This window comes from Simochromis diagramma, unplaced genomic scaffold (assembly GCF_900408965.1).
Source record: "Simochromis diagramma unplaced genomic scaffold, fSimDia1.1 OVJJ01000205.1, whole genome shotgun sequence".
NCBI lineage: Eukaryota > Metazoa > Chordata > Actinopteri > Cichliformes > Cichlidae > Simochromis > Simochromis diagramma.
Window position 1 is genome coordinate 11,985,798 of NW_024386782.1, and position 18,720 is coordinate 12,004,517.

The 18,720-nt window shown below is 41.8% G+C and overlaps 1 protein-coding gene across 25 annotated transcripts in view; it reads left to right on the top strand.

Annotated features, from left to right (window-relative positions):
• mbnl1 (muscleblind-like splicing regulator 1) overlaps positions 1–18,720 on the top strand; it is a 40,668-nt gene that overhangs the window by 15,993 nt on the left and 5,955 nt on the right. For 7 of the 25 annotated variants that reach the window (XM_040022519.1, XM_040022517.1, XM_040022525.1 and 4 more), the window contains exons 3-8: positions 13,051–13,266; positions 13,438–13,656; positions 15,095–15,334; positions 16,323–16,376; positions 17,613–17,766; positions 18,656–18,691. In XM_040022519.1, coding sequence (XP_039878453.1) covers positions 13,051–13,266; positions 13,438–13,656; positions 15,095–15,334; positions 16,323–16,376; positions 17,613–17,766; positions 18,656–18,691 — 919 coding nt within the window. The remainder of the gene's footprint in view (positions 1–13,050; positions 13,267–13,437; positions 13,657–15,094; positions 15,335–16,322; positions 16,377–17,612; positions 17,767–18,655; positions 18,692–18,720) is intronic. The other 18 variants (XM_040022540.1, XM_040022523.1, XM_040022529.1 and 15 more) reach the window with 7 other exon arrangements.

Here is an 18,720-nt window from a genome sequence, read left to right on the forward strand (position 1 = left end):
ATACCACTTGTTCTCTCTGCTTGTACACTAAAGCTGATAGGAGTGTAACAGGGGCTTAATGTTGCAGAAACAAGCGCGCAACTTGCCTCATTAGTATATGAGGCAAGTTGCTCTCTGCTGTAAATGAACTTGTTGTTGCTTGTTTTTAATGCTCATTAAAAGTGCCTTCTGTGCTGTTCCACTCGGTCTGTCTGTTGCATCAGGACACACCCATTCCCGGGCAAGATGGGTCACATTACACCTGGATAACTACCCTACTAGCACAGCTATTACCACACACGTATCGTACAACACAAACCCGTGTGGAATTAGGTCAGGAGCAGGTCCTTGTTTAACCCCGGATGGCATCCCAAATGTTTAAAAATGCAAGCAGTTGATCGTCTACCACAGAGAACCATTTGAAGATACACACACACACACATGCTTTCACACAGCATAGACTTTGTGCTTTGTCTACCTGCCAGCCTGACACACCCACTGTCATCACGTTTCTGAGCACATGCACGTGCGTTACATCGGGATTTGTGGTGCTGTTGCGGCCGCTTCGTTTGTGTTGCTGCACTGTTTGAGGCGAGCTGGATGTTAAATGAGAAATATTTGCTTGTTTACCATCTGCACACCAATTATTTGTTCAGGGACCATTTTTTCTCGCTTCGGCACATTAAATTCGACATAAAGCAGGTGCTACTGTAAAAGGCCAAGTCTCAAGTATGCTTTACATCCGTGTAAAAAGAACTGTGTGACTGAGGTTGGCAATTAGACTCATGTGAATTTTTCTGTCAATATGGGTTAAGAGTTCACTTTCACTTGAAGAAAACAATAATAGGGGTTAACAAAAGAAAAAATCTATCAGAGGTACACAAAAGGTAATCGGTTTGCCAAAGTCAGCTGCTAGAAATGTTGAAAAAAAAAAGCAGAAATACTCATGTAAATGCCTAACAAGCTGCTAGACAGAGGATGTAGGCATACATGTTTCCCTGTTGTTCATGATACCTCCCACGTGAGCCGAAAATTCAGAAAAAACAGATTGCAGTTCAAAAATATACAAAAAAGTAACAAGTGAACTACAGGAATGATGAAAGAAAAAAGTTACTGAAAGAAAAAAGCAATTACCCATAAGTCACAGCATGAGCATCACCTGATATCAGTCTGATTGCAGATGGTTTCCCCCTGCTGAGACTAATCACGGAAAGATGCCACAACAAGCAGTGGTAAAAGGCTGAGGGAGCGTCCCCAGTGAAGATATATCGTGTGTTAATATCTATAGACTGAATACTTAAATTAGTCATTTTCCCCACAGGATTTTCCACAATCTGTTAAATATGCTGGTTTATTTGACTTTATGCATTGCTGTCCAGCTACTTTTCAACGCCTCACGCTGGTGGTAATTCTTTTTATTAGGTCGCTTACATTTCCCCACATGGCTCTGTCTACGTCAATGTAAACACGCATAAAAGCTGCGACCTGACACTTTGTTTTAGCCATTATTTTACACCTGATTTACAACTTCTGGTCTGGACTGCATCTGTCTGGCTTTTTCTCCCGTTCATTCTCTTTCCTCTATCTGCCTTTCCTCTCGTTTCGCTGGTCATATTTTGACAGCACGTTTAGATCCAGTACAGTGAGGTTAAATACACACAGACACACCAGACAGACTTTTCTGGTAAATATTAACCATGTTGCTAGCTGACGGCATTTTTGTGATTTCAAACGAATTTTTCTGCCAGTCTCCGCAATGACTGACTGTATATGGCCACGTGCGTTCAATACCTGTCACTTTTTTTGGCCAGCGATAACCTGAGGAACACTCTGCCACGTTAAATCAACTGCAAGGGTTAACGTAAGCACACCACACACGCTAAAGACAGACAGATGTGCCATTTTCCAACACAGCAGCCACAGATGAGCACGTGGAATCCAAAGTCGGTCATAGGTCAGCCGTACTCACTTTGCTTTTGATACACTGACTTTCAAAAAGTGCAAGCCATAGTCAGCAAGGTTTGTTTTCAGTGGCATGGTGCAAATTTTCAGTCGGATTCTGGCAGGAATGATGTAACTCCTCTTGCAGACTTTTCATCTTAATTGCATTCCTAATGGGATTTCTATGACTGCATACATAAAAGCTCTTTCTCCTCTTTAAATATATTTAAGGGGTAGATTTATTCATCTGTACGATACAGCTTCTGCTAAACGGATGCTGTGCGTGGCTGTGCTCAGTCTTTCCTCTAGCTTATTAAAATAAACTGAGACCCATAACTGGGATTTTATTTCAGTAAGTAGGCGTTTTTAGTTTTCTTTCTCCTGGCATCAATGGGCCTATTCTTAAGTCTTTGTCACATTCATGCTTGGACCACGCTAATCCTGATTGATGCACACACTAAACCACATAGAGCCTTTTCCTTGGCCTGCTTGTTTTAGGTTGTGTGTGCATCCTTGTCACATCAGCACATCTATGCATCTTGTCTGTGAGCTTATGTGACAGAAGATCAGCAACAACAGTCTTTTCTTCTCGGTGTCAGCCGTCCCTGTCCCGGCATCACACTGGGCCCATTTATAACACCAGTGATACAATGATTACTTCTCTAGCTGCCCTTTCTGAATCTGTCTTTAACGTACGGACTTAACAGAAAGCCACAAATAGCCCGAGGGTTTGTTTGCTCCACCCAGTAGCAAATATTGACAGATCAAAGTCACGATTCAAGCGTTAAATTATCCGAAACTCGTAAAACATAATCTGTACTGAGTCCACCCCTCATTTCTTTATATTTTGTTGGGAAAAATGGGAAGTAGGTGCAGCGATTTACTGAAATGTGTGCATATATGGAAACACAGTATATAAGGCAAAAAGTGGTTTTTACAATTCTAACAAGCTCAAAAGTCAATATTTGGTGTGACCACCTTTATTCTTCAACACAGCCTGAACTCTGGTTGGCAAACCTTTTTGTAATTTCTTTAAGTAGTCTTTAGGAATAGTTCTCCAGGCTTCTCGAAGGACAGTCAAAGCTATTCTTTGGATCTTAGCTGCGTTTTGTTTTGTTATCTGTCAAGATGATCCCGAGCTGCTTCAGCAATGTGAGATCTGGGCTCCAGGGAGGCCAGGTATGGTTTTACTGTATTGACAGTATGTTTGGGATTATTGTCATGCTAAAGCATGAAGCTGTTGACAATCAGATGCTTTCCAGATGGTATCAGAATCTGATGGTACTTTTCTGTGTTCATAATTCCATCAAATTGGCAAGATCTCCAACCCCACTGGCGGAAATGATAGAGCCTCCACCGTGTTTTACAGATGACCGTAGACACTCACCTCTCTCCCAACTTCCTCTGTTCTTAGGGACAATATTTGAACCAGGAATTTCACATTTGGATTCATAGTAACTTCGTGAGCACTGCTGCCACTGATTTTCAGTCCACTTGTTGTTTAAATTGGCATACCTCGCCCTTTTCTTCCTGTTTGATTTCATTAAGAATGGCTTCTTGACACCCAGTCTTCCACTAAGACAATTTCTGTTTAAGGCTTCAGTGAACAGTAGATGGATCAACTGAAAGATCTGTGTCTCAGGTTCTGTGTTGGGTCTGGTGGATTTTTATTTTGCCTTGTTGATGCAAAATTACTATTTTATCTCATTAAAACTGCTGTTATCTTTGGTATTTTTCAATTCATATCAGTCAAATTCAACTCAATTATGTGTTTTTGTGCAGTAACAAAGTTAGTATTTAAGTGTTTTTTGCAAAATTGTCCTTTGCATGTAGACACAACGCTGGTTCATCCCTTGAATTAGGTGGTCTTATAATTTTTGAATGACTTATGGGTCAGTCTAAAGTGGCTTAATTCCTCTGAAAATGGTCAGGCACAAGGACTGGACTGAAAACGAGCCAAAGTCTAAGTAAAGAAACTTGGAAAGAGCTTCAGAAACCCTGGAGAAGTATTGATCAAGCCCACCTTTAAAAAGTTACAAAAATTCGGGCTCCTTGGAAGCAAAATATTTTTAAAAAATGGAGAGGTGGGTCAAGACTTTGGCACAATACTTTATAATTAGTGTTGGTAATGCCACTGGTCCGTGATTCAAATCAATAGATAACATGAACTGCAAGGTGTGCCCATTCGGTTACATTTTTGACGCTATATAGTTTATAACAAAGAAACAAAATTATATCAGCTTTATTAATAGTTACTGATAACAGTACTAGCAGATGCTACAGTTAGCTAGGCTATCATCAATCCCACAAGACAGGTGAGCGCGTAGCTTGAGGGCACAGCCGCTCACTTAGATTCAATTCTCTTAACACCTTTTCACTCTGCCACTCCCCCTCCTCGGTCCAGCTGTCACGTTTACCCTGCCTCTTTTCTCTCCATCGACGCCAAAACATTAAGGAGGCTATGTCAGGCGCTGCACACTCACATGCTTTCTAGAAGTGACTGTGAGGCAAAAAGGGGAAAAAAATAGTTGATAGCTGTCCATGTGTTTTTCTCTTTCTCAATTGCTCTCTGTGTGCCTGTCTTGTTTTTCTTTAAGTGCATTCCTTCTCAGAATCGCAGTGTCTGGGCCTGTCAGACTCATGGCAACAGTCTTAATCACTTTCTGCTTGTCTTCAATTCAGTTTTCATTGTCATCGCAAGGAAAACCTTCTTTTACCTTATTTGGCGAATCTGAAACTTAAAACATTCTCCATTATGCATTTGTTTATTTCATTATATGTTATTGAGCAATGAGTCACAGTCAACACCCTCAAATTTAGGCTTAATTTAGGCAGGATAATTCATGTGTTGTTGTTTTCTTGACCTGGAACAGTGACACAATCTGAACACCAATTATTAGCCCTAATTACTTTATATGATGCTCACAGACAGCAGAATATAGCGTATGACTTGCATTTGTGGCTGTAGCCTTGCTTGCAAAATCTTTTAGGCTGGATTTAATTCTGAAGTTGCAAGTTAGCTGTTGCTAGTTCCAGCTGTTGTTTTTGCAAACTTTATGAATATCAGAATATAATCTTCCATAATAGAAAGAGAATGAGGCTAAACCACTTGATAGAATGCTGTACGAGAGGAAGAGGGTGAAATCGTCCTCGTGCTGGTGCCAAGCCCAAAAGACATAATCACACACAGAAACAGGATTAGGCCAGTTGACAGTGGGATTAGAGCCGTGGATAGGATTACAGACTGTGAGATCAGATTAGCATAATACATACCAGATTAAATCTGTTAGTGCTGCAAACTAAACTAATCATTTTCCCCGTGGTTATTACTTGGCTACTGATAGAAGAGGCTTTTTTTCCCCTGTTGTCTGAGACTTGTGCAGATGGTGACGGGAGTGACAAGGGTTAAAAAAGGGAGAGCAGAAAGCTGGGACCAAAGGAAGGTATATAAAAGAGAAAAAGGACCCCTTTAAACTTTTTTTCCTTCTTTTATAGGTCTTGCTTAGGGTTGAAATGTATCACAACGCTGCCACTCTGAAGTGATAGAGATAATGATGGAGTCTTGGTTGAAAGACAAAAAAATGTGGAAGGAGATTGGTACACGTAACTCATCCCAGGCTAAGGGGCTTTATTTTGTAGGTGACTTTGTTTTCTCTGTATTAAGATCACTTCCCCATTTTCTTTGTCTGTCTCCAGATTGCTTTTGTAATCTAAGATCATTATACACCACGACTGTATTATATATTTTATAACAAATAAATAAATATGTATATATATACAGGGCATTGTAAGTCTACTTGTCATTCTTTAGTGAGAATATATTGCATCCCACTGCATTACTCATGCTTTAAGTTTTGAAATGTCTCATTTAGATAAAAGAAAGTCTTTATTTCTCAACCCAGAAGGCCCAATATTAGAAAAAGAGCCCACCTCAGTCATTTCAGAAACAGTGTTGCTATTGATGCGTCATTGCTGCCTCAGACTTGCGATTTCTGCTCAGCGACTCTTCTTTCTCACTCTGAGGCAGAGCTCGGAGATGATTAAATGAATGTTACCGGGCTACGTCGCGAGCACTGGATGGCTTTCATAAAGTGCTGCGGCTCAAATCAATACTCGTGTGATTGTTCTGTTATCACGGATAATGAAAAGCAAGAAACTGACCTCGCAGGAGGAGAAGCATCGCTAAACTGAGAAAGGGGGACGTTAATGTAAACAAAGTCACATGAAAGTTGGTTTGTGTATCAAGAGATAGCAAGAGAGAGAGAGGCAGACAGGGAGAGGAGGGGGGCATGTGAGAAAAAAACAGAGGGAGGTCTAAGTTTGGATCCAGAGCTCCTGTGTACGTGACATCTGACCTGAGGGATTTCTGAGAACCAACACCCTCTCGAGTGTGAATAACTCATTGCTCAGCCTGCATTTTGTGTGTCTGTCTGTGTCTATATGAATAGTTTTATGTGGATGCTACTGTGTCTCATGCATGTGGGTGTTTACATTTGAACCACAGCTGCAATTTGTGAAATATTTTTCTCCTAAAACCCAGAAAATCCGCTGATGCATTCTGCTCACATTTTTCCCACAGCCACACGACGTACCTTATCGCACTCTGTGTGGTCCGTGTTGTAACTCTATTCTAGCCTGTAATCCTCATTCTCTCTGCCGTTGTTGGGTGAGGGCGGGGATGCGTCACCGTAACCAGTATGGCTATTATCATAGATTGACACTCCCTCTTTTCTTCATATCTCCACAAGGCCCGCTGGTCACATCAACTCTCTGACCACTAATCTTCACTTCACAGATTACTGGGTGCATTGAGCCCCAATAAGGCGATGTGGGCATGAGTACGAGTGCGTGTTTATGGTCTGATATAGACATGCAGGCCTCAGCAAAGAAACGGCACTACATCACTAAGACTCCAAAGACCTCTGCCGTCTTCTTCGCTTTCTTCAAAATCTGCTGTTAATTTGATGCTAAATTAAGTGACTGAAAAGAAAAGAAAATCAATTTTTCTCTTCTCTAAATGGGTGTTATTGATTGTGAATTGCTAATTACTTAATGCTTGCAAATTCAGCAGGGATAAGATGAGACTATCACATCGGAATATTTCTGGCTCGCTCTTTTTTCCAGTAATTTGGGTGCTTGCTGTTTTACCAGGAAATTCCAGTCAACGTGCACATTAGTATATTGACTGAATTAGCTGTATTTTATGTTTTATGCCATATTTGGGTGCATGGTAGACAAAGAGACCAACCGCTGGGTCCGGTCCTTTGAGTCTGTGCTATTCCCCAGCAGAACAAAGCTTCATTCAGAGTGTGTGTGAAGAGAAAGGGCTTTCATCTCTGTGTATGTTTAGACAGAAGTCAGTGGAACGCAGTACAGAGAACAGAGTAGCTTCACAGCACAACTCAACACAACTGAATCTTACACCATAACATCACACCACAACGCTGGAGCATCAAAGATAAGAGGGGAAGTGAAGTTGGATCAACTGTAACTGTCTCTGTAGTGTGTTTAAAAGGATGTAGGTTAACGGTATGCAGGATATAAATACATCCACGGTCACGCTTCAAATGGGTTAGGCTGCAGTAACTAGAATATTGTGTGTTTGTTTTTAGGTATTTATTTTTTTAGTAAAAGGCTTGGACAGATTGATGTCCTCAGGAAATTATGCTGCAGAGTTTCCAGTTATTTTTTTGAGGGGGCCAAAGTACAGTGGCCCTGAGAGGACAAATACAACAGAAGTGTTGATCGACCAGCTGCGCAAATGACAAGCTAACAGTAAACGGATAATAGCAAACATGTGTCTACAGTATCGTCTGAGTCATGTGATTAAAACAGACATCTCAGATGAGTCCTCTGCTTCTTTTAAACGTGTCTCAGTGCAGTCTTTCACGTGCTTTGGTTTCTGTCACTTCTGTAGCTCGTCAGTCACGTAATTGTCTCCCCAAAACCGTGTCCATTGTGCTTTGTGTTCTTTAGTGGCGTTTTACCTCTCAGGGCCACCATACCAAAAGATCACAAAATGAATTCAAGTGATTGTGATGTATTTAAATTACAAAATTTGAACTATAAAAAATATAGACCAGCTCCTATTTCACTAGCATCTGGCAAACATATAGTTAGTCTGGGTTAAATATAATCCAAACAGAATCACTGTTTCAGTTGATTAAATTTTAACCTTTAGGGGAATCTTTGAAAAAGTTTAATAAACTGGAGACTGAGTGGTTCAGCTGATGTTTGCATCTTGACATATACAAAATGTAAACCTACCAAGTAGGGCTGTCACGAAATCAGAACGTTGATACCAGAAATAAGACAGTAAAAATTGAAACAATCAAGTGACCATGTTGAATATGTTAAATTATGTTAGAAAAATCAAATAAAACCAAAAACAGTAAAGCTAGGAATCTCCTTAGCCTCACTTTTAAAGACCTTGAAGTTACAGTTTACCTGTTTTCTGCAGGCGTTTTCCTGAAAAGAGCAGAATTATAACTGAATGCTGCATATCGCTGTTTAGCTGTGCCACATGCAAGAATAACTGGCTCGTCTAAGACATGTGTGGACAGTTCATAATGTAGCAGCAGTTCAGAGATGATCTGTTTTTTTGGCCTTAATCCATTCAGACCTTTATAACAAACTATATTTAAAGGTTGCAAGTCAAATGGATACAAAAGCCCCCATTTTACTGAATACTTTTAACTATAGTCTTCACGGGAGAGACGTTTTTCTTCACCTGTCTCGTGTTTCCCTCCTTCTTGCTGGCTCGCGCACATGCACAGTGCAACATCTTGCTGCATGCTTCACGTCTGCTCCTTAAAAGGATGGGATACAGCCCCACCCAGCATTCTTTACTCATTGGTTCATTGTTTGTTTAAATCCCACACAATCACCAAAGCTGGGTGTGTGTCTACGAGTGTGAGACAGAGAGCTAGAAGAGAGTGCGCTCAGGGTGGGACATGTTATTGCAACTTATCATCAAACAGCCTGCCCAGTAGCCAGTGGGATTATTGTTCCCAGTTTGGCCTGGATTTTGGCAAGTCTGAGCTCACCGGGGGAAGTGCAGACTCTCACTATTAAAATAAAACATGGCCTGGATTGAACTTAAAGAAGGCAGGGAAAGTTTAGTAGTGCAGCGGCTGCTTGGTGAAAAAGCCCCGCTGTATTAACGTCGTATTATTCTACTAAATCATGACCTATAATATGTAGTTTAACCCCCCTCATAGTTCTTATCACCTGAACTTGGAAGCACTTTCCTGAAACACACTTTGAACAATGAAGACAAATATGCCCTCTGCTCATCAGCCTACACTGATTCTAGGGAAACAGCTAATGATGTGGATGAATCATTTTTGATTGTTTTTACATGTCTTGCATGAAGCAGTGACAAACTCATCTATTCACTCATTATCAGGTATTATGAAAAATCCCTAAAAAGAAGCATTTGAAGCTTCCATAGCCCAGCCCACGTTTGATTTGCATAATTATCCTTAAATCCCGTCATTATCATGAGACAGTGCAATGTCCTGCTCAGACTGAGATCCCATGGTGGAGTCGAAAGAGCTGGTCAGTGATAAGAATTATCGGAGGTGATGTATCTATCTTTCGTCGACAATAGTTTGAATTTTTTCGCACTGGAAACGCAGACAAGCGGTGAAAGATGCTCCTTAACTAGTCGTGGCTGCAGGGCCAGCTCTATCTGTAGCGTTTCCTTTGCCGAGCTTCTCTCTCTGGCAGCGATCGGGCGGATTCAGGAGTCACTGTGTATTAGAGGAGAAGTGTCTGACTGCTCTGTTACCGTGGACACCATCTGTAGCTGCTCCTCGAGGCTGGTGATGTCACAGTAACAGACAAAAACACGACGCGAGGGGCTACGTTTTCCTCTCATCCCTGTCTGCATCTCTTTTCTTTTTTTCTTCCCACCCTGCTTGCGACAGTTCGCGATGGTCTAAACTGATCACTTCTGCAACTTCTAAAATTTCACTGTTACAGCCGTTGAGTCACCATGACTTTCATTTTACGCTCTCCGTCTCTCTCTCTCTCTCTCCATGCGATCAGAGTGCTTTCTCTTATGTGACCTGCTTTTTTTAAATTCAAAATGGCTGCTAGTGATGGTTGATGACATTTTCTTTTCTCAAAATGATTGAACTAAAAATCAAAGCAGCATTTTATTTTCTGCCCTCCTTAACACAAAAACACATCCATATACAAAACTGCAATAACAAATCCAGCAGTTGACGGTTGGGGTCATATGAGGTGAGCGCAACATGATCTTTTATGCCTTTACAACCACCCCGCTTCACCTACCCCTCACACACACACACACACACACTCTCCCTCCCCTCTCTGGATGTTGTTGTCACTCTCTGGATGAGTGCTATTAGAACCTGCTTTCAGCTCCTCTTTTTTTGAACACACACCTTAGTGCCAGATTTAAAATCCTTCTCCTCACATTTAAGGTCTTGAATATTCAGACCTTATCTTAAAGATCTCATAGTACCATATCACCCTAATAGAGCGTTTCACTTTCAGACTGCTGGTTAATTTGTGGTTCCTGGGGCATTTAAAAGTAGAATGGGAGGCTTTCAGGCCTATCCCAGTTTAGATTTCTGGAGACACTACTTTTAAGAACTTAAAACTTTCCTTTTTGATAGTATATATTTAGGGCTGGATCATGTGACCTGAATCCTCCATAGTTATGCTGCAATAGTCCTTGGCTGCTGGTGCACTGAGTGTTTCTTCTTCATTCACCTTTTTCCACTGACTATGTGTTTATACAGCACTCTGCATTTAATCCACAGCAGATGGCCACTCCTCCCTTGGGCTGGTTATATGGAGGTTTCTGCCTATTAAAAGGGAGTTTTTCCTTCCCACTGTTACCAAGTGCTTGCTCATAAGGGGTTGTTTAGTCTTTGTCTTACAATATAAAACAGCTTGAGGTGACTGTTGTTGTGATTTGGCACTATATAAATAAAACTGAATGCGAATTCAAAATGAATGAATTGAATGTGTCAGAATTGTCGAGGCCAGCTCAGCTAACATATAGCCTGGCCTGTCCTAGATGTTTGAGCACATGGGCTAACAGTTGCTCAAAGACACACCTATATAAAAGATGAAAGGAATAAAAACAAGAAAAAAAGAGTATAATGTGTTTTAGATCAGTATGAAACTTTTAAGTTGATTCAAACATCTATTTTGCCCTGCGCATTAGGAAATAGCCGCACATTTTTTGACTCATTGACACTGTGTGACATAAAATGTGAATAGCTAATCTGCATAAGCCATTTTTATGGCTCTGTCTTTGTGCCTGTTTGTCTTCTCACTAAATAAATGAGTCCTATGTTCATTTTTATTCAACTTTAGCAAATCTTTACTCTCTGCTATCACTGCTAGAATTTCATAGCAAGTTTAACACATTTTCTGAATGACACAGTGCTGTCTCATAGCTGTTCATCAGATTTTTGATATAAAAAGAGAAATAATGAAAATATCAGGCCCCTTATCTGTGCGCTCCATTTTGTTATCTAAGCAGAAGAGAAGATAGCAGGCACAGAGCATAAGGGAGACGTGTAGGTAGTCATAGTCCATGCATCTGTCTTAATTGCTCTTAACCAGCTATCTGCAACACAATCTGCTGTCATTTTAAAAGGAGCTCCAAGTAGAACTTGAGATCACAATTTCAGACAAGTGGATACAACAAAATACCTTCAAAAGGACCCCCTGCCATTAAATTTCCCCTCAGTGCTCCTTCCTGTTTCCTTTGCACCTGTCCGGTGCTCCAGTGTCAGTGAAAGCAAAGGAGATGGAAAAGTGAGATGAAGTCATGACAGAGTATAGAAATGAATCCCGGTGGAGTCAGCTCTGTCAGCGAGGGAGAGCACAGTCAGATCAGCTGTACCGCAGAGCTGAAAGGAAATACGCGCCTTTCCTAAACTGCGGACGTGTTTTGTGTGCGCGCTCTCATGTTTGCGTGACATACATCTGCCACCTGTTAGAGGAACCTGACTCCAATGTGCATGCATTAATGCATATGCATTCTTGCCTGCACAAGAATGCGCTTGAGTGTGTCAAACCTTTTCCTAGACTACTCCTCTCCAGACTGAATATATAATTGGATACTCGCAACAGGCAGCAGAAAGGGATCCCTGTCTTAGATTATTATTCAGAGGCTTTGAAGCGTGACCTCCGGATGACTGCTGATATAATATAGACAGATCATATGAGTGGACGGTATTTTTAGCACCGTTTAGACATGTAGCCAAGCTGGATGTCTGGAGAAAAGCAGCGCAGCATCAGTTGACCTCCTGGGGCTAGTGTACACATACACACATGTCCCAGCTGGGACTGGCAGAAATAGCAAGCTGTTAACAATTAGTGATAGACTCAGCCCAGACCCAATGTGAAACTGAGTGTCTGACGTTGAAGTAGCTATAAACAAGGATGCAGGATTTCACTAGATTGAACATGCACCATGTGTTCATTTTTCATATTTTATTGTTACATGCAAAAGGTGGTGCGCAGTGTAGTGGTTTACAAGGTTTACAAGTGAAAGCTTGTTTAGATCTACGAGGAGACACAAATCCCTTTAGGGTGTCTGGATTGAAAGATTCTGCCAAATCAAACACACCATGCTGCTGTGGTGACCCCTTGTGAATAATGAGCGGTTTTTTGTTTTTTTTTAGTCTGCCAAGCCTTGAAGTAATGCTGATATAATGTTTAGCACCCTCACCAAGCCGAGAGTGTTAGGAATGACATTAGTTTAGCAGGTATTTGGTTGTTAGGCCAATTACCTGGGTAAACCTTGGCATCGTGACAATCGTACAGGAGCTGGCGATCCTCACAGTTGTTACTCAAGACTATGGATGTCTATACAAATTTTATAACGGCCAGTTTGGTAGCTGCCAAGACATTAGGCACCAATAACTGTTGATGTAAATCAGCGTCAAATCCAATAAAAGAACGTTGCCATAAACCTTAAAACGCTGAAATCTGCGAATTTTTGGCACAGGCAAACTACTCCAGCTGATCAATTTAAAGTCAATATAAAGTTAATAATGTTTGTCTCTACCCTGTTGCCATATAAGCATCTTTCTGAATCTGGCGTTAAATGCTGTCACTTCTCTCCACTCCTCTCAGGGCCGTTGTTCCAGGGAGAATTGCAAGTACCTGCACCCTCCTCCCCATCTAAAGACCCAACTGGAGATCAATGGCAGGAACAATCTGATCCAGCAGAAGAATATGGCCATGCTCGCCCAACAGATGCAGCTCGCCAATGCCATGATGCCTGGCACGCAGCTACCACCTATGGTGAGAGGACACACACGTATGAACACACCACAGCTACTGCCCACGGTGAGATTACGTACATGTAAAAGCTCACACATATATGGCTCCTTCTTGTCTGCGTGGCTCTTTCCCGTCTTTTGAGTCCCCTTCATGTCAGTGCGTGTCTTTACGGAAAGCTCGCAGTTTGCGCTCCCCGCTGTCCTTTAATTCCTCTGCCTTTATTTTGTTTTGCTCCAGCCGATGTTCTCGGTGACACCAGGCCTGGCCACCAATGCAAGCGCAGCAGCAGCTGCAGCTGCAGCCTTTAATCCCTACTTAAGCCCTGTGTCACCAAGCCTGATGCCTCCAGAGATCCTGCCCAGCACCCCTGTCCTCATGGCCTCCAGCCCTGCAGTCAGCCAAGTCCCCAACGCTGCCGCTGCAGCCCAGAAACTGCTGAGAACAGACAGACTTGAGGTAAAACACAAACTGACTGAGTGTGATCTCATCTCTTCTATGAAAAACTTTCCATTACAAACTCTTCCTCGTGGTGTATCTCTTTGTTAGTCAGAGTAGAGTTAACCTCAATGATAATGAGCCTGTAAACAAGACAGATATTGATGGCAAGCAGCTTAACAAGCATAAGAATAATGGTGCCCTTACTTGATTTGCATAAACAGTTTCTGAAACGGAATTGAATTATAATAGCTGGTGCAATTATGCAAAGTAGAAACCAAACTGAAAGAAAATAAAAAACAGGTTGATAAACTGTGATGAAATGTCATCGGTTTATCACTCGTATAATCCTGATGAACTGCATCTCAATTAAGTTCCCGTGGAGATGGTGCTTTCGCTCATTGCGTTTCACACAATGGCACAAGACGAGCATAACAACAGAGGCGTGTTATTTAGAAGAGAGTGCTGAAGCTATAATCAGCGCTCAACGTATACAAACCGCACTAAAATTACACTTTTGTCATGTTGTCGTTAAATAGAACCTTTTATGTGTCAGTATCACACAGCCACCATTTAAAATAGCAGTTTTGCGTGTTTAATAGCATCATGTCACAAAAGTAGCATAGCGCGGTATAAAGCATGTTCAGTCACACACTGCTGAAACGCTCACAGGAGTAAGGCAGACTTGATGTCAGGAAAGCAACAGCCGTTATGTGTGCCTAATTTAAAAGAAAGTGCTGCCCTCTGGTGTCTCTCGTACTTACAAATGTCTGAGATGCAACACATAGCTGTGTATAGGGGATAAAATGTATTATGAGATTATATGTATTTGTGTTAATGTAGAAATGGTTCAACATAGTGTGGACCTTTCTGAATGCATTACAGGATCTCACTAATAGTTGAACAGGAAGTATCCAGATATATCTTGTGATGTTGGATAGAGGAAGGCTCAGCACAGGCTGAAAGAATTTCACGGGTTAACTGGTTTAGATAAAATCACTTCCATTTGTATTATAATATTAATATTTGAGATTTGAGTGCATAAAACAGGATTTTTTTTCTGTGTTCTGTGCAAATCTGAATTTAAGGCAATTTTAAGTGAACTGGACATAGACTATTACTTTTACTAAGGTCATCATTTTTATTGACAGTGAACTTTATAGATTTTGGTTGTTTTTGTGTTTTAGTTTTATTTTTTGCCTGGGTGGATTTGGCAGATGTGTGTGTTTTAGTTTTTTATGCGACTTATTGTTGGACTGAGCCTTTTCTTAGCTGGGACACTCTTGTAAAATAGATTTTTTTATCTCAAAGGTCTTATTTTTCCTGGTTAAATAAGGTTTAAATGAAAAATAAATAAAGAAATCTCATGTAAATATTCTGTACAACGTTTTCTCCCGCGGTGGTGAATTTGGACATGGAGCCTGCACGTTATCATTCGCCTCATCCCATTTGTCTGTAGGTCTGTCGGGAGTATCAAAGGGGCAACTGCTCTCGGGGGGAGAACGACTGTCGCTTCGCTCACCCCGCAGACAGCACTATGATCGACACCAACGACAACACCGTCACTGTATGCATGGACTACATCAAGGGTCGGTGCTCCCGAGAAAAGTGCAAGTACTTCCACCCGCCGGCTCACCTGCAGGCCAAAATAAAGGCTGCCCAGCACCAGGTGAACCAGGCCACAGCCGCCGCAGCCATGGTGAGCAGTCTGCAGAAGCGTGCGCACACTCATTTACCACCCACACAACTGGCTTTATATTTATGTTAGGGTTAGCGACTGTAGAGCAGATGTGTTCTGTGTTTCGTACTCAACTTGCTTAACCTTCCTGGTTGGTATAATGTAGCGTTCTCAGTTCTGCTTTTGCCAGGCCAACCTTAAAGGTCTGCATGTTCATGTAGGTGAAACCTGCTCATATCTGGATGATAAGAAGAAGGATCGGACAATAGTGCATTAGTAGCTTCGTTATTCCCATGCTAAGCCTTTTTTTGATTGTTGTTCCTTTTTCTATCATCGCAGAACACGAGTAGAGAGTCCAGTTCCTCTCTCTCTCTCTGTCACTGATGGCCTGGCCTTAATTGTGACTCCATTGTTTCTGTGCTTCCTTACCTATAACTTCTCTTCCTCTTGACATTATTATAAAGGATTCATTGTGCTTTCAGTCCTGTCTTACAGTAACAGCACGGGTGAATAATAGTGCTGATCAAAGTGTTTTCTACATGCTTTTATTGACGTAGCGAAACAGAAAGCTCGGGGTGAAGCGTTGCAATGTGAACCTGACTATGATGTGCACAGTGAAATGGAAACCTGTGAATATGTGCTTCCATATGATTTCCTGTTCAGTCACTGAGAATCGCTTACAGTAATGGTTGAATAATTTTTCTCCTCGCTATATTCATCCATCTCTGTGTGACAATGACTAATGTAGATGAGTAGCTGTCATCGATTCCTGATGATCATTTAACTGTCGAGCAGTAGAGCTAGTGTCCACACTGTGCATGCCTTAGTCCTGTTATCCCCTTGTATATTTGCATTCCAATGATTTGTTTTTTTATTTGTTTTTGTTTTTCTCACCTATACCCAAACTGCACTGCTGCCCCCATGATGCACCTCTGCTTGCTGGTTTATGTTAATGCGCTTGAACCCCATTGGCCCATTGCCATCATGTGCTCGCTGCCTGCTAATTAAGACTCAGTCGGCTGTCAAATCACTGAAGCGACCCCTCGACGCAACCTTTGACCTGGTACTATGACCTTTCACCTTTTAGCTTGGCATGTGGCTTTGTTGTAGCGCAGTGTTTTAACCAATGATACCTAGCTATTTCTGTTGTTGTTGTCTCAGTGCAATGTCTGTCTTTTCCTCTTGTTGATCTGTCATGATTGGCTGTGATAAAGTGATTGTGGCTTTCCGGGGTTACAAAAAAAACCCAACGGTCGCATCCAAAACAGCTTTTCTTCTTGTACAGATCACCTCGAGCACTAAGTCTAAATGTGTCATTTTTCTCGGAGCCACAATCAGTTCATCACCCGTAGCTTTTCTAACAACAGTCAGTGAGGGCTAAGGAAGTAGAATTTCTATAAACGGTGGCATGGCTTCAGTGTAACGTCTTAAGTCAGTGTTCAGTGTTGTGGAGCAGCTCAATCAAATGTGTGCATGTCTGTGTCGCTAGTGCATGTCAGATGGATAAGGGTGGGGGTGGTGATGGTGGTGGTGGTGAGCGGGCTAAGAGGGAAAGCCTTTAAAACCATACAGGAGTGATCCCACCGTAACAGATTATTACAGTTCAAATGATAGTTCACTCCATCACCAAATGTTGTCACGGATATTCAGACCTCAAGAATGGCCTCAAGCCAAGATGAAGCCCGCACGCGAGAGCACTCATGGTTTTTAAACAGCAGGGATCCGCTTTCTGAGTTACGTCCCTTGGCCTAAGACCATTTTTGACGTTTTTGTCTGCGAGTGAACCATCACTTAAACACGCTTACACAGTTTATCATGGAGCTAGCAGTGCAGCCTCCCTTTTCTCTGTGCTTCTTACCTGTTACACCACTTGTTAGCAGCCTTATTGTTTTAATAGTTAATGCTTGCTTATGTTGCACTTAGTCAGCCTTAAGACTGCAGAGTTAACAATCCAATGTAATGAACATATGAATGCTTGTTAGCTTGTAGCTCCAGTAGGCACCATGCTCCTGCTTGTGTAGTACTTGTGTCAGACTGCTGCTTGCTTGCTACTGATGATATAATGATATTGTTATTGTTGTACACACAAGGATGTTGTAACAGTGCTCCTCGGATGTCCTCTAACGTATGTACCTTCTTTTGTTTTCTTTCCTGTTTTTGCCTCTTTCAACACACCCTCTCTCTCTCTTTCTCTCTCTCTGTCTTACTTTTTCCTCTTTTTTTTTTTTTTTTTTACCTCTGTCTCTCTCTGGCTTTTTTATTTTCCTTTTCACTGACCTCCCTCCTTCTGGATGGGCAGGGCATCGCCCCTAGTGTCATGGCTCCCCTGCCAAAGCGGGCAGCCCTGGAGAAGGCCAACGGGGCCTCTGCCGTGTTTAACACCGGCATGCTCCAGTACCAACAGGCCCTGGCCAGCATGCAGTTTCAGCAGCAGGCTGCTTTCCTCCCATCAGGTATGGCTCCCAAAGCGACCACAACGAGTGCTCTTACCAACTGAGTGGATGCCTGGATCAGTCTAACCTGGCTCCTGCTTGGCTGGGGTTGGACAGAGTGGTAGATTGCAGTACAGAGCAGATTTTGTTTTTCTTTTATAAAGAGGGATTTATAAAAAAAAAAAAAAAATAGGCAAGTGATAACTCTAGATTTTAATCTAGGCTTGCAGGGATTGCATGTGTGTATTTCAGTGTTAAAAGAGAGCTTTGAAAAAATGTGCTTTATGCTTTGTCCGGCTTTGCATGGCCAGTAGGTATTAAAATGGGTCACTATTTCAATCTGTCAACTAATTGCCTTAATATAATTCTTTATAGCTACCTTCACCCCATATTAAATGCAGGCCCAGGATGATAGGTATGAATACTAGTAATCCAAATAATTTGTATTAGTTTAGTTTTTTTTTTTAGTAGGTTGTTAGACTTTTCACGGTGTGATCACTCATATTTCGATGAGGGGCTTCGGCTTGGGCTGGGATGAATGGGGCTGGGTAATGGTATCTGGTAACAAACACCAGTTTGAAGAGTCTGGCTTCTGCACACATCTGCTGTTCCTCTCACTTCTTTTTAGAGTATGTACGTAATGTTTAATGCTCTGTAGTTACACTCATAGCCCTGCTCTCACTCTGTCATTCACACCAAAGATGAAACTGTAGATTCACTTAATTAACTGGTTTTCTGATGATGAGTTTACCTCTTCACCTTTTCCAATCACTGATGTCTGTGTCCAAGAGATATTAACCTTTTTTTCCCCCACGTTATCTCTCCCTTCACTCTAATGAACCTTGTGATGGGCTGTTTTGATTTCTCTTCCCTATCCAATCCACTTCCTGTTGCACTGCATGATGGACAGGCTCAATATTGTGCATGACACCTGCAGCCAGCGTTGGTAGGTCCCGGCTTTCCTTCTTTAGTTGT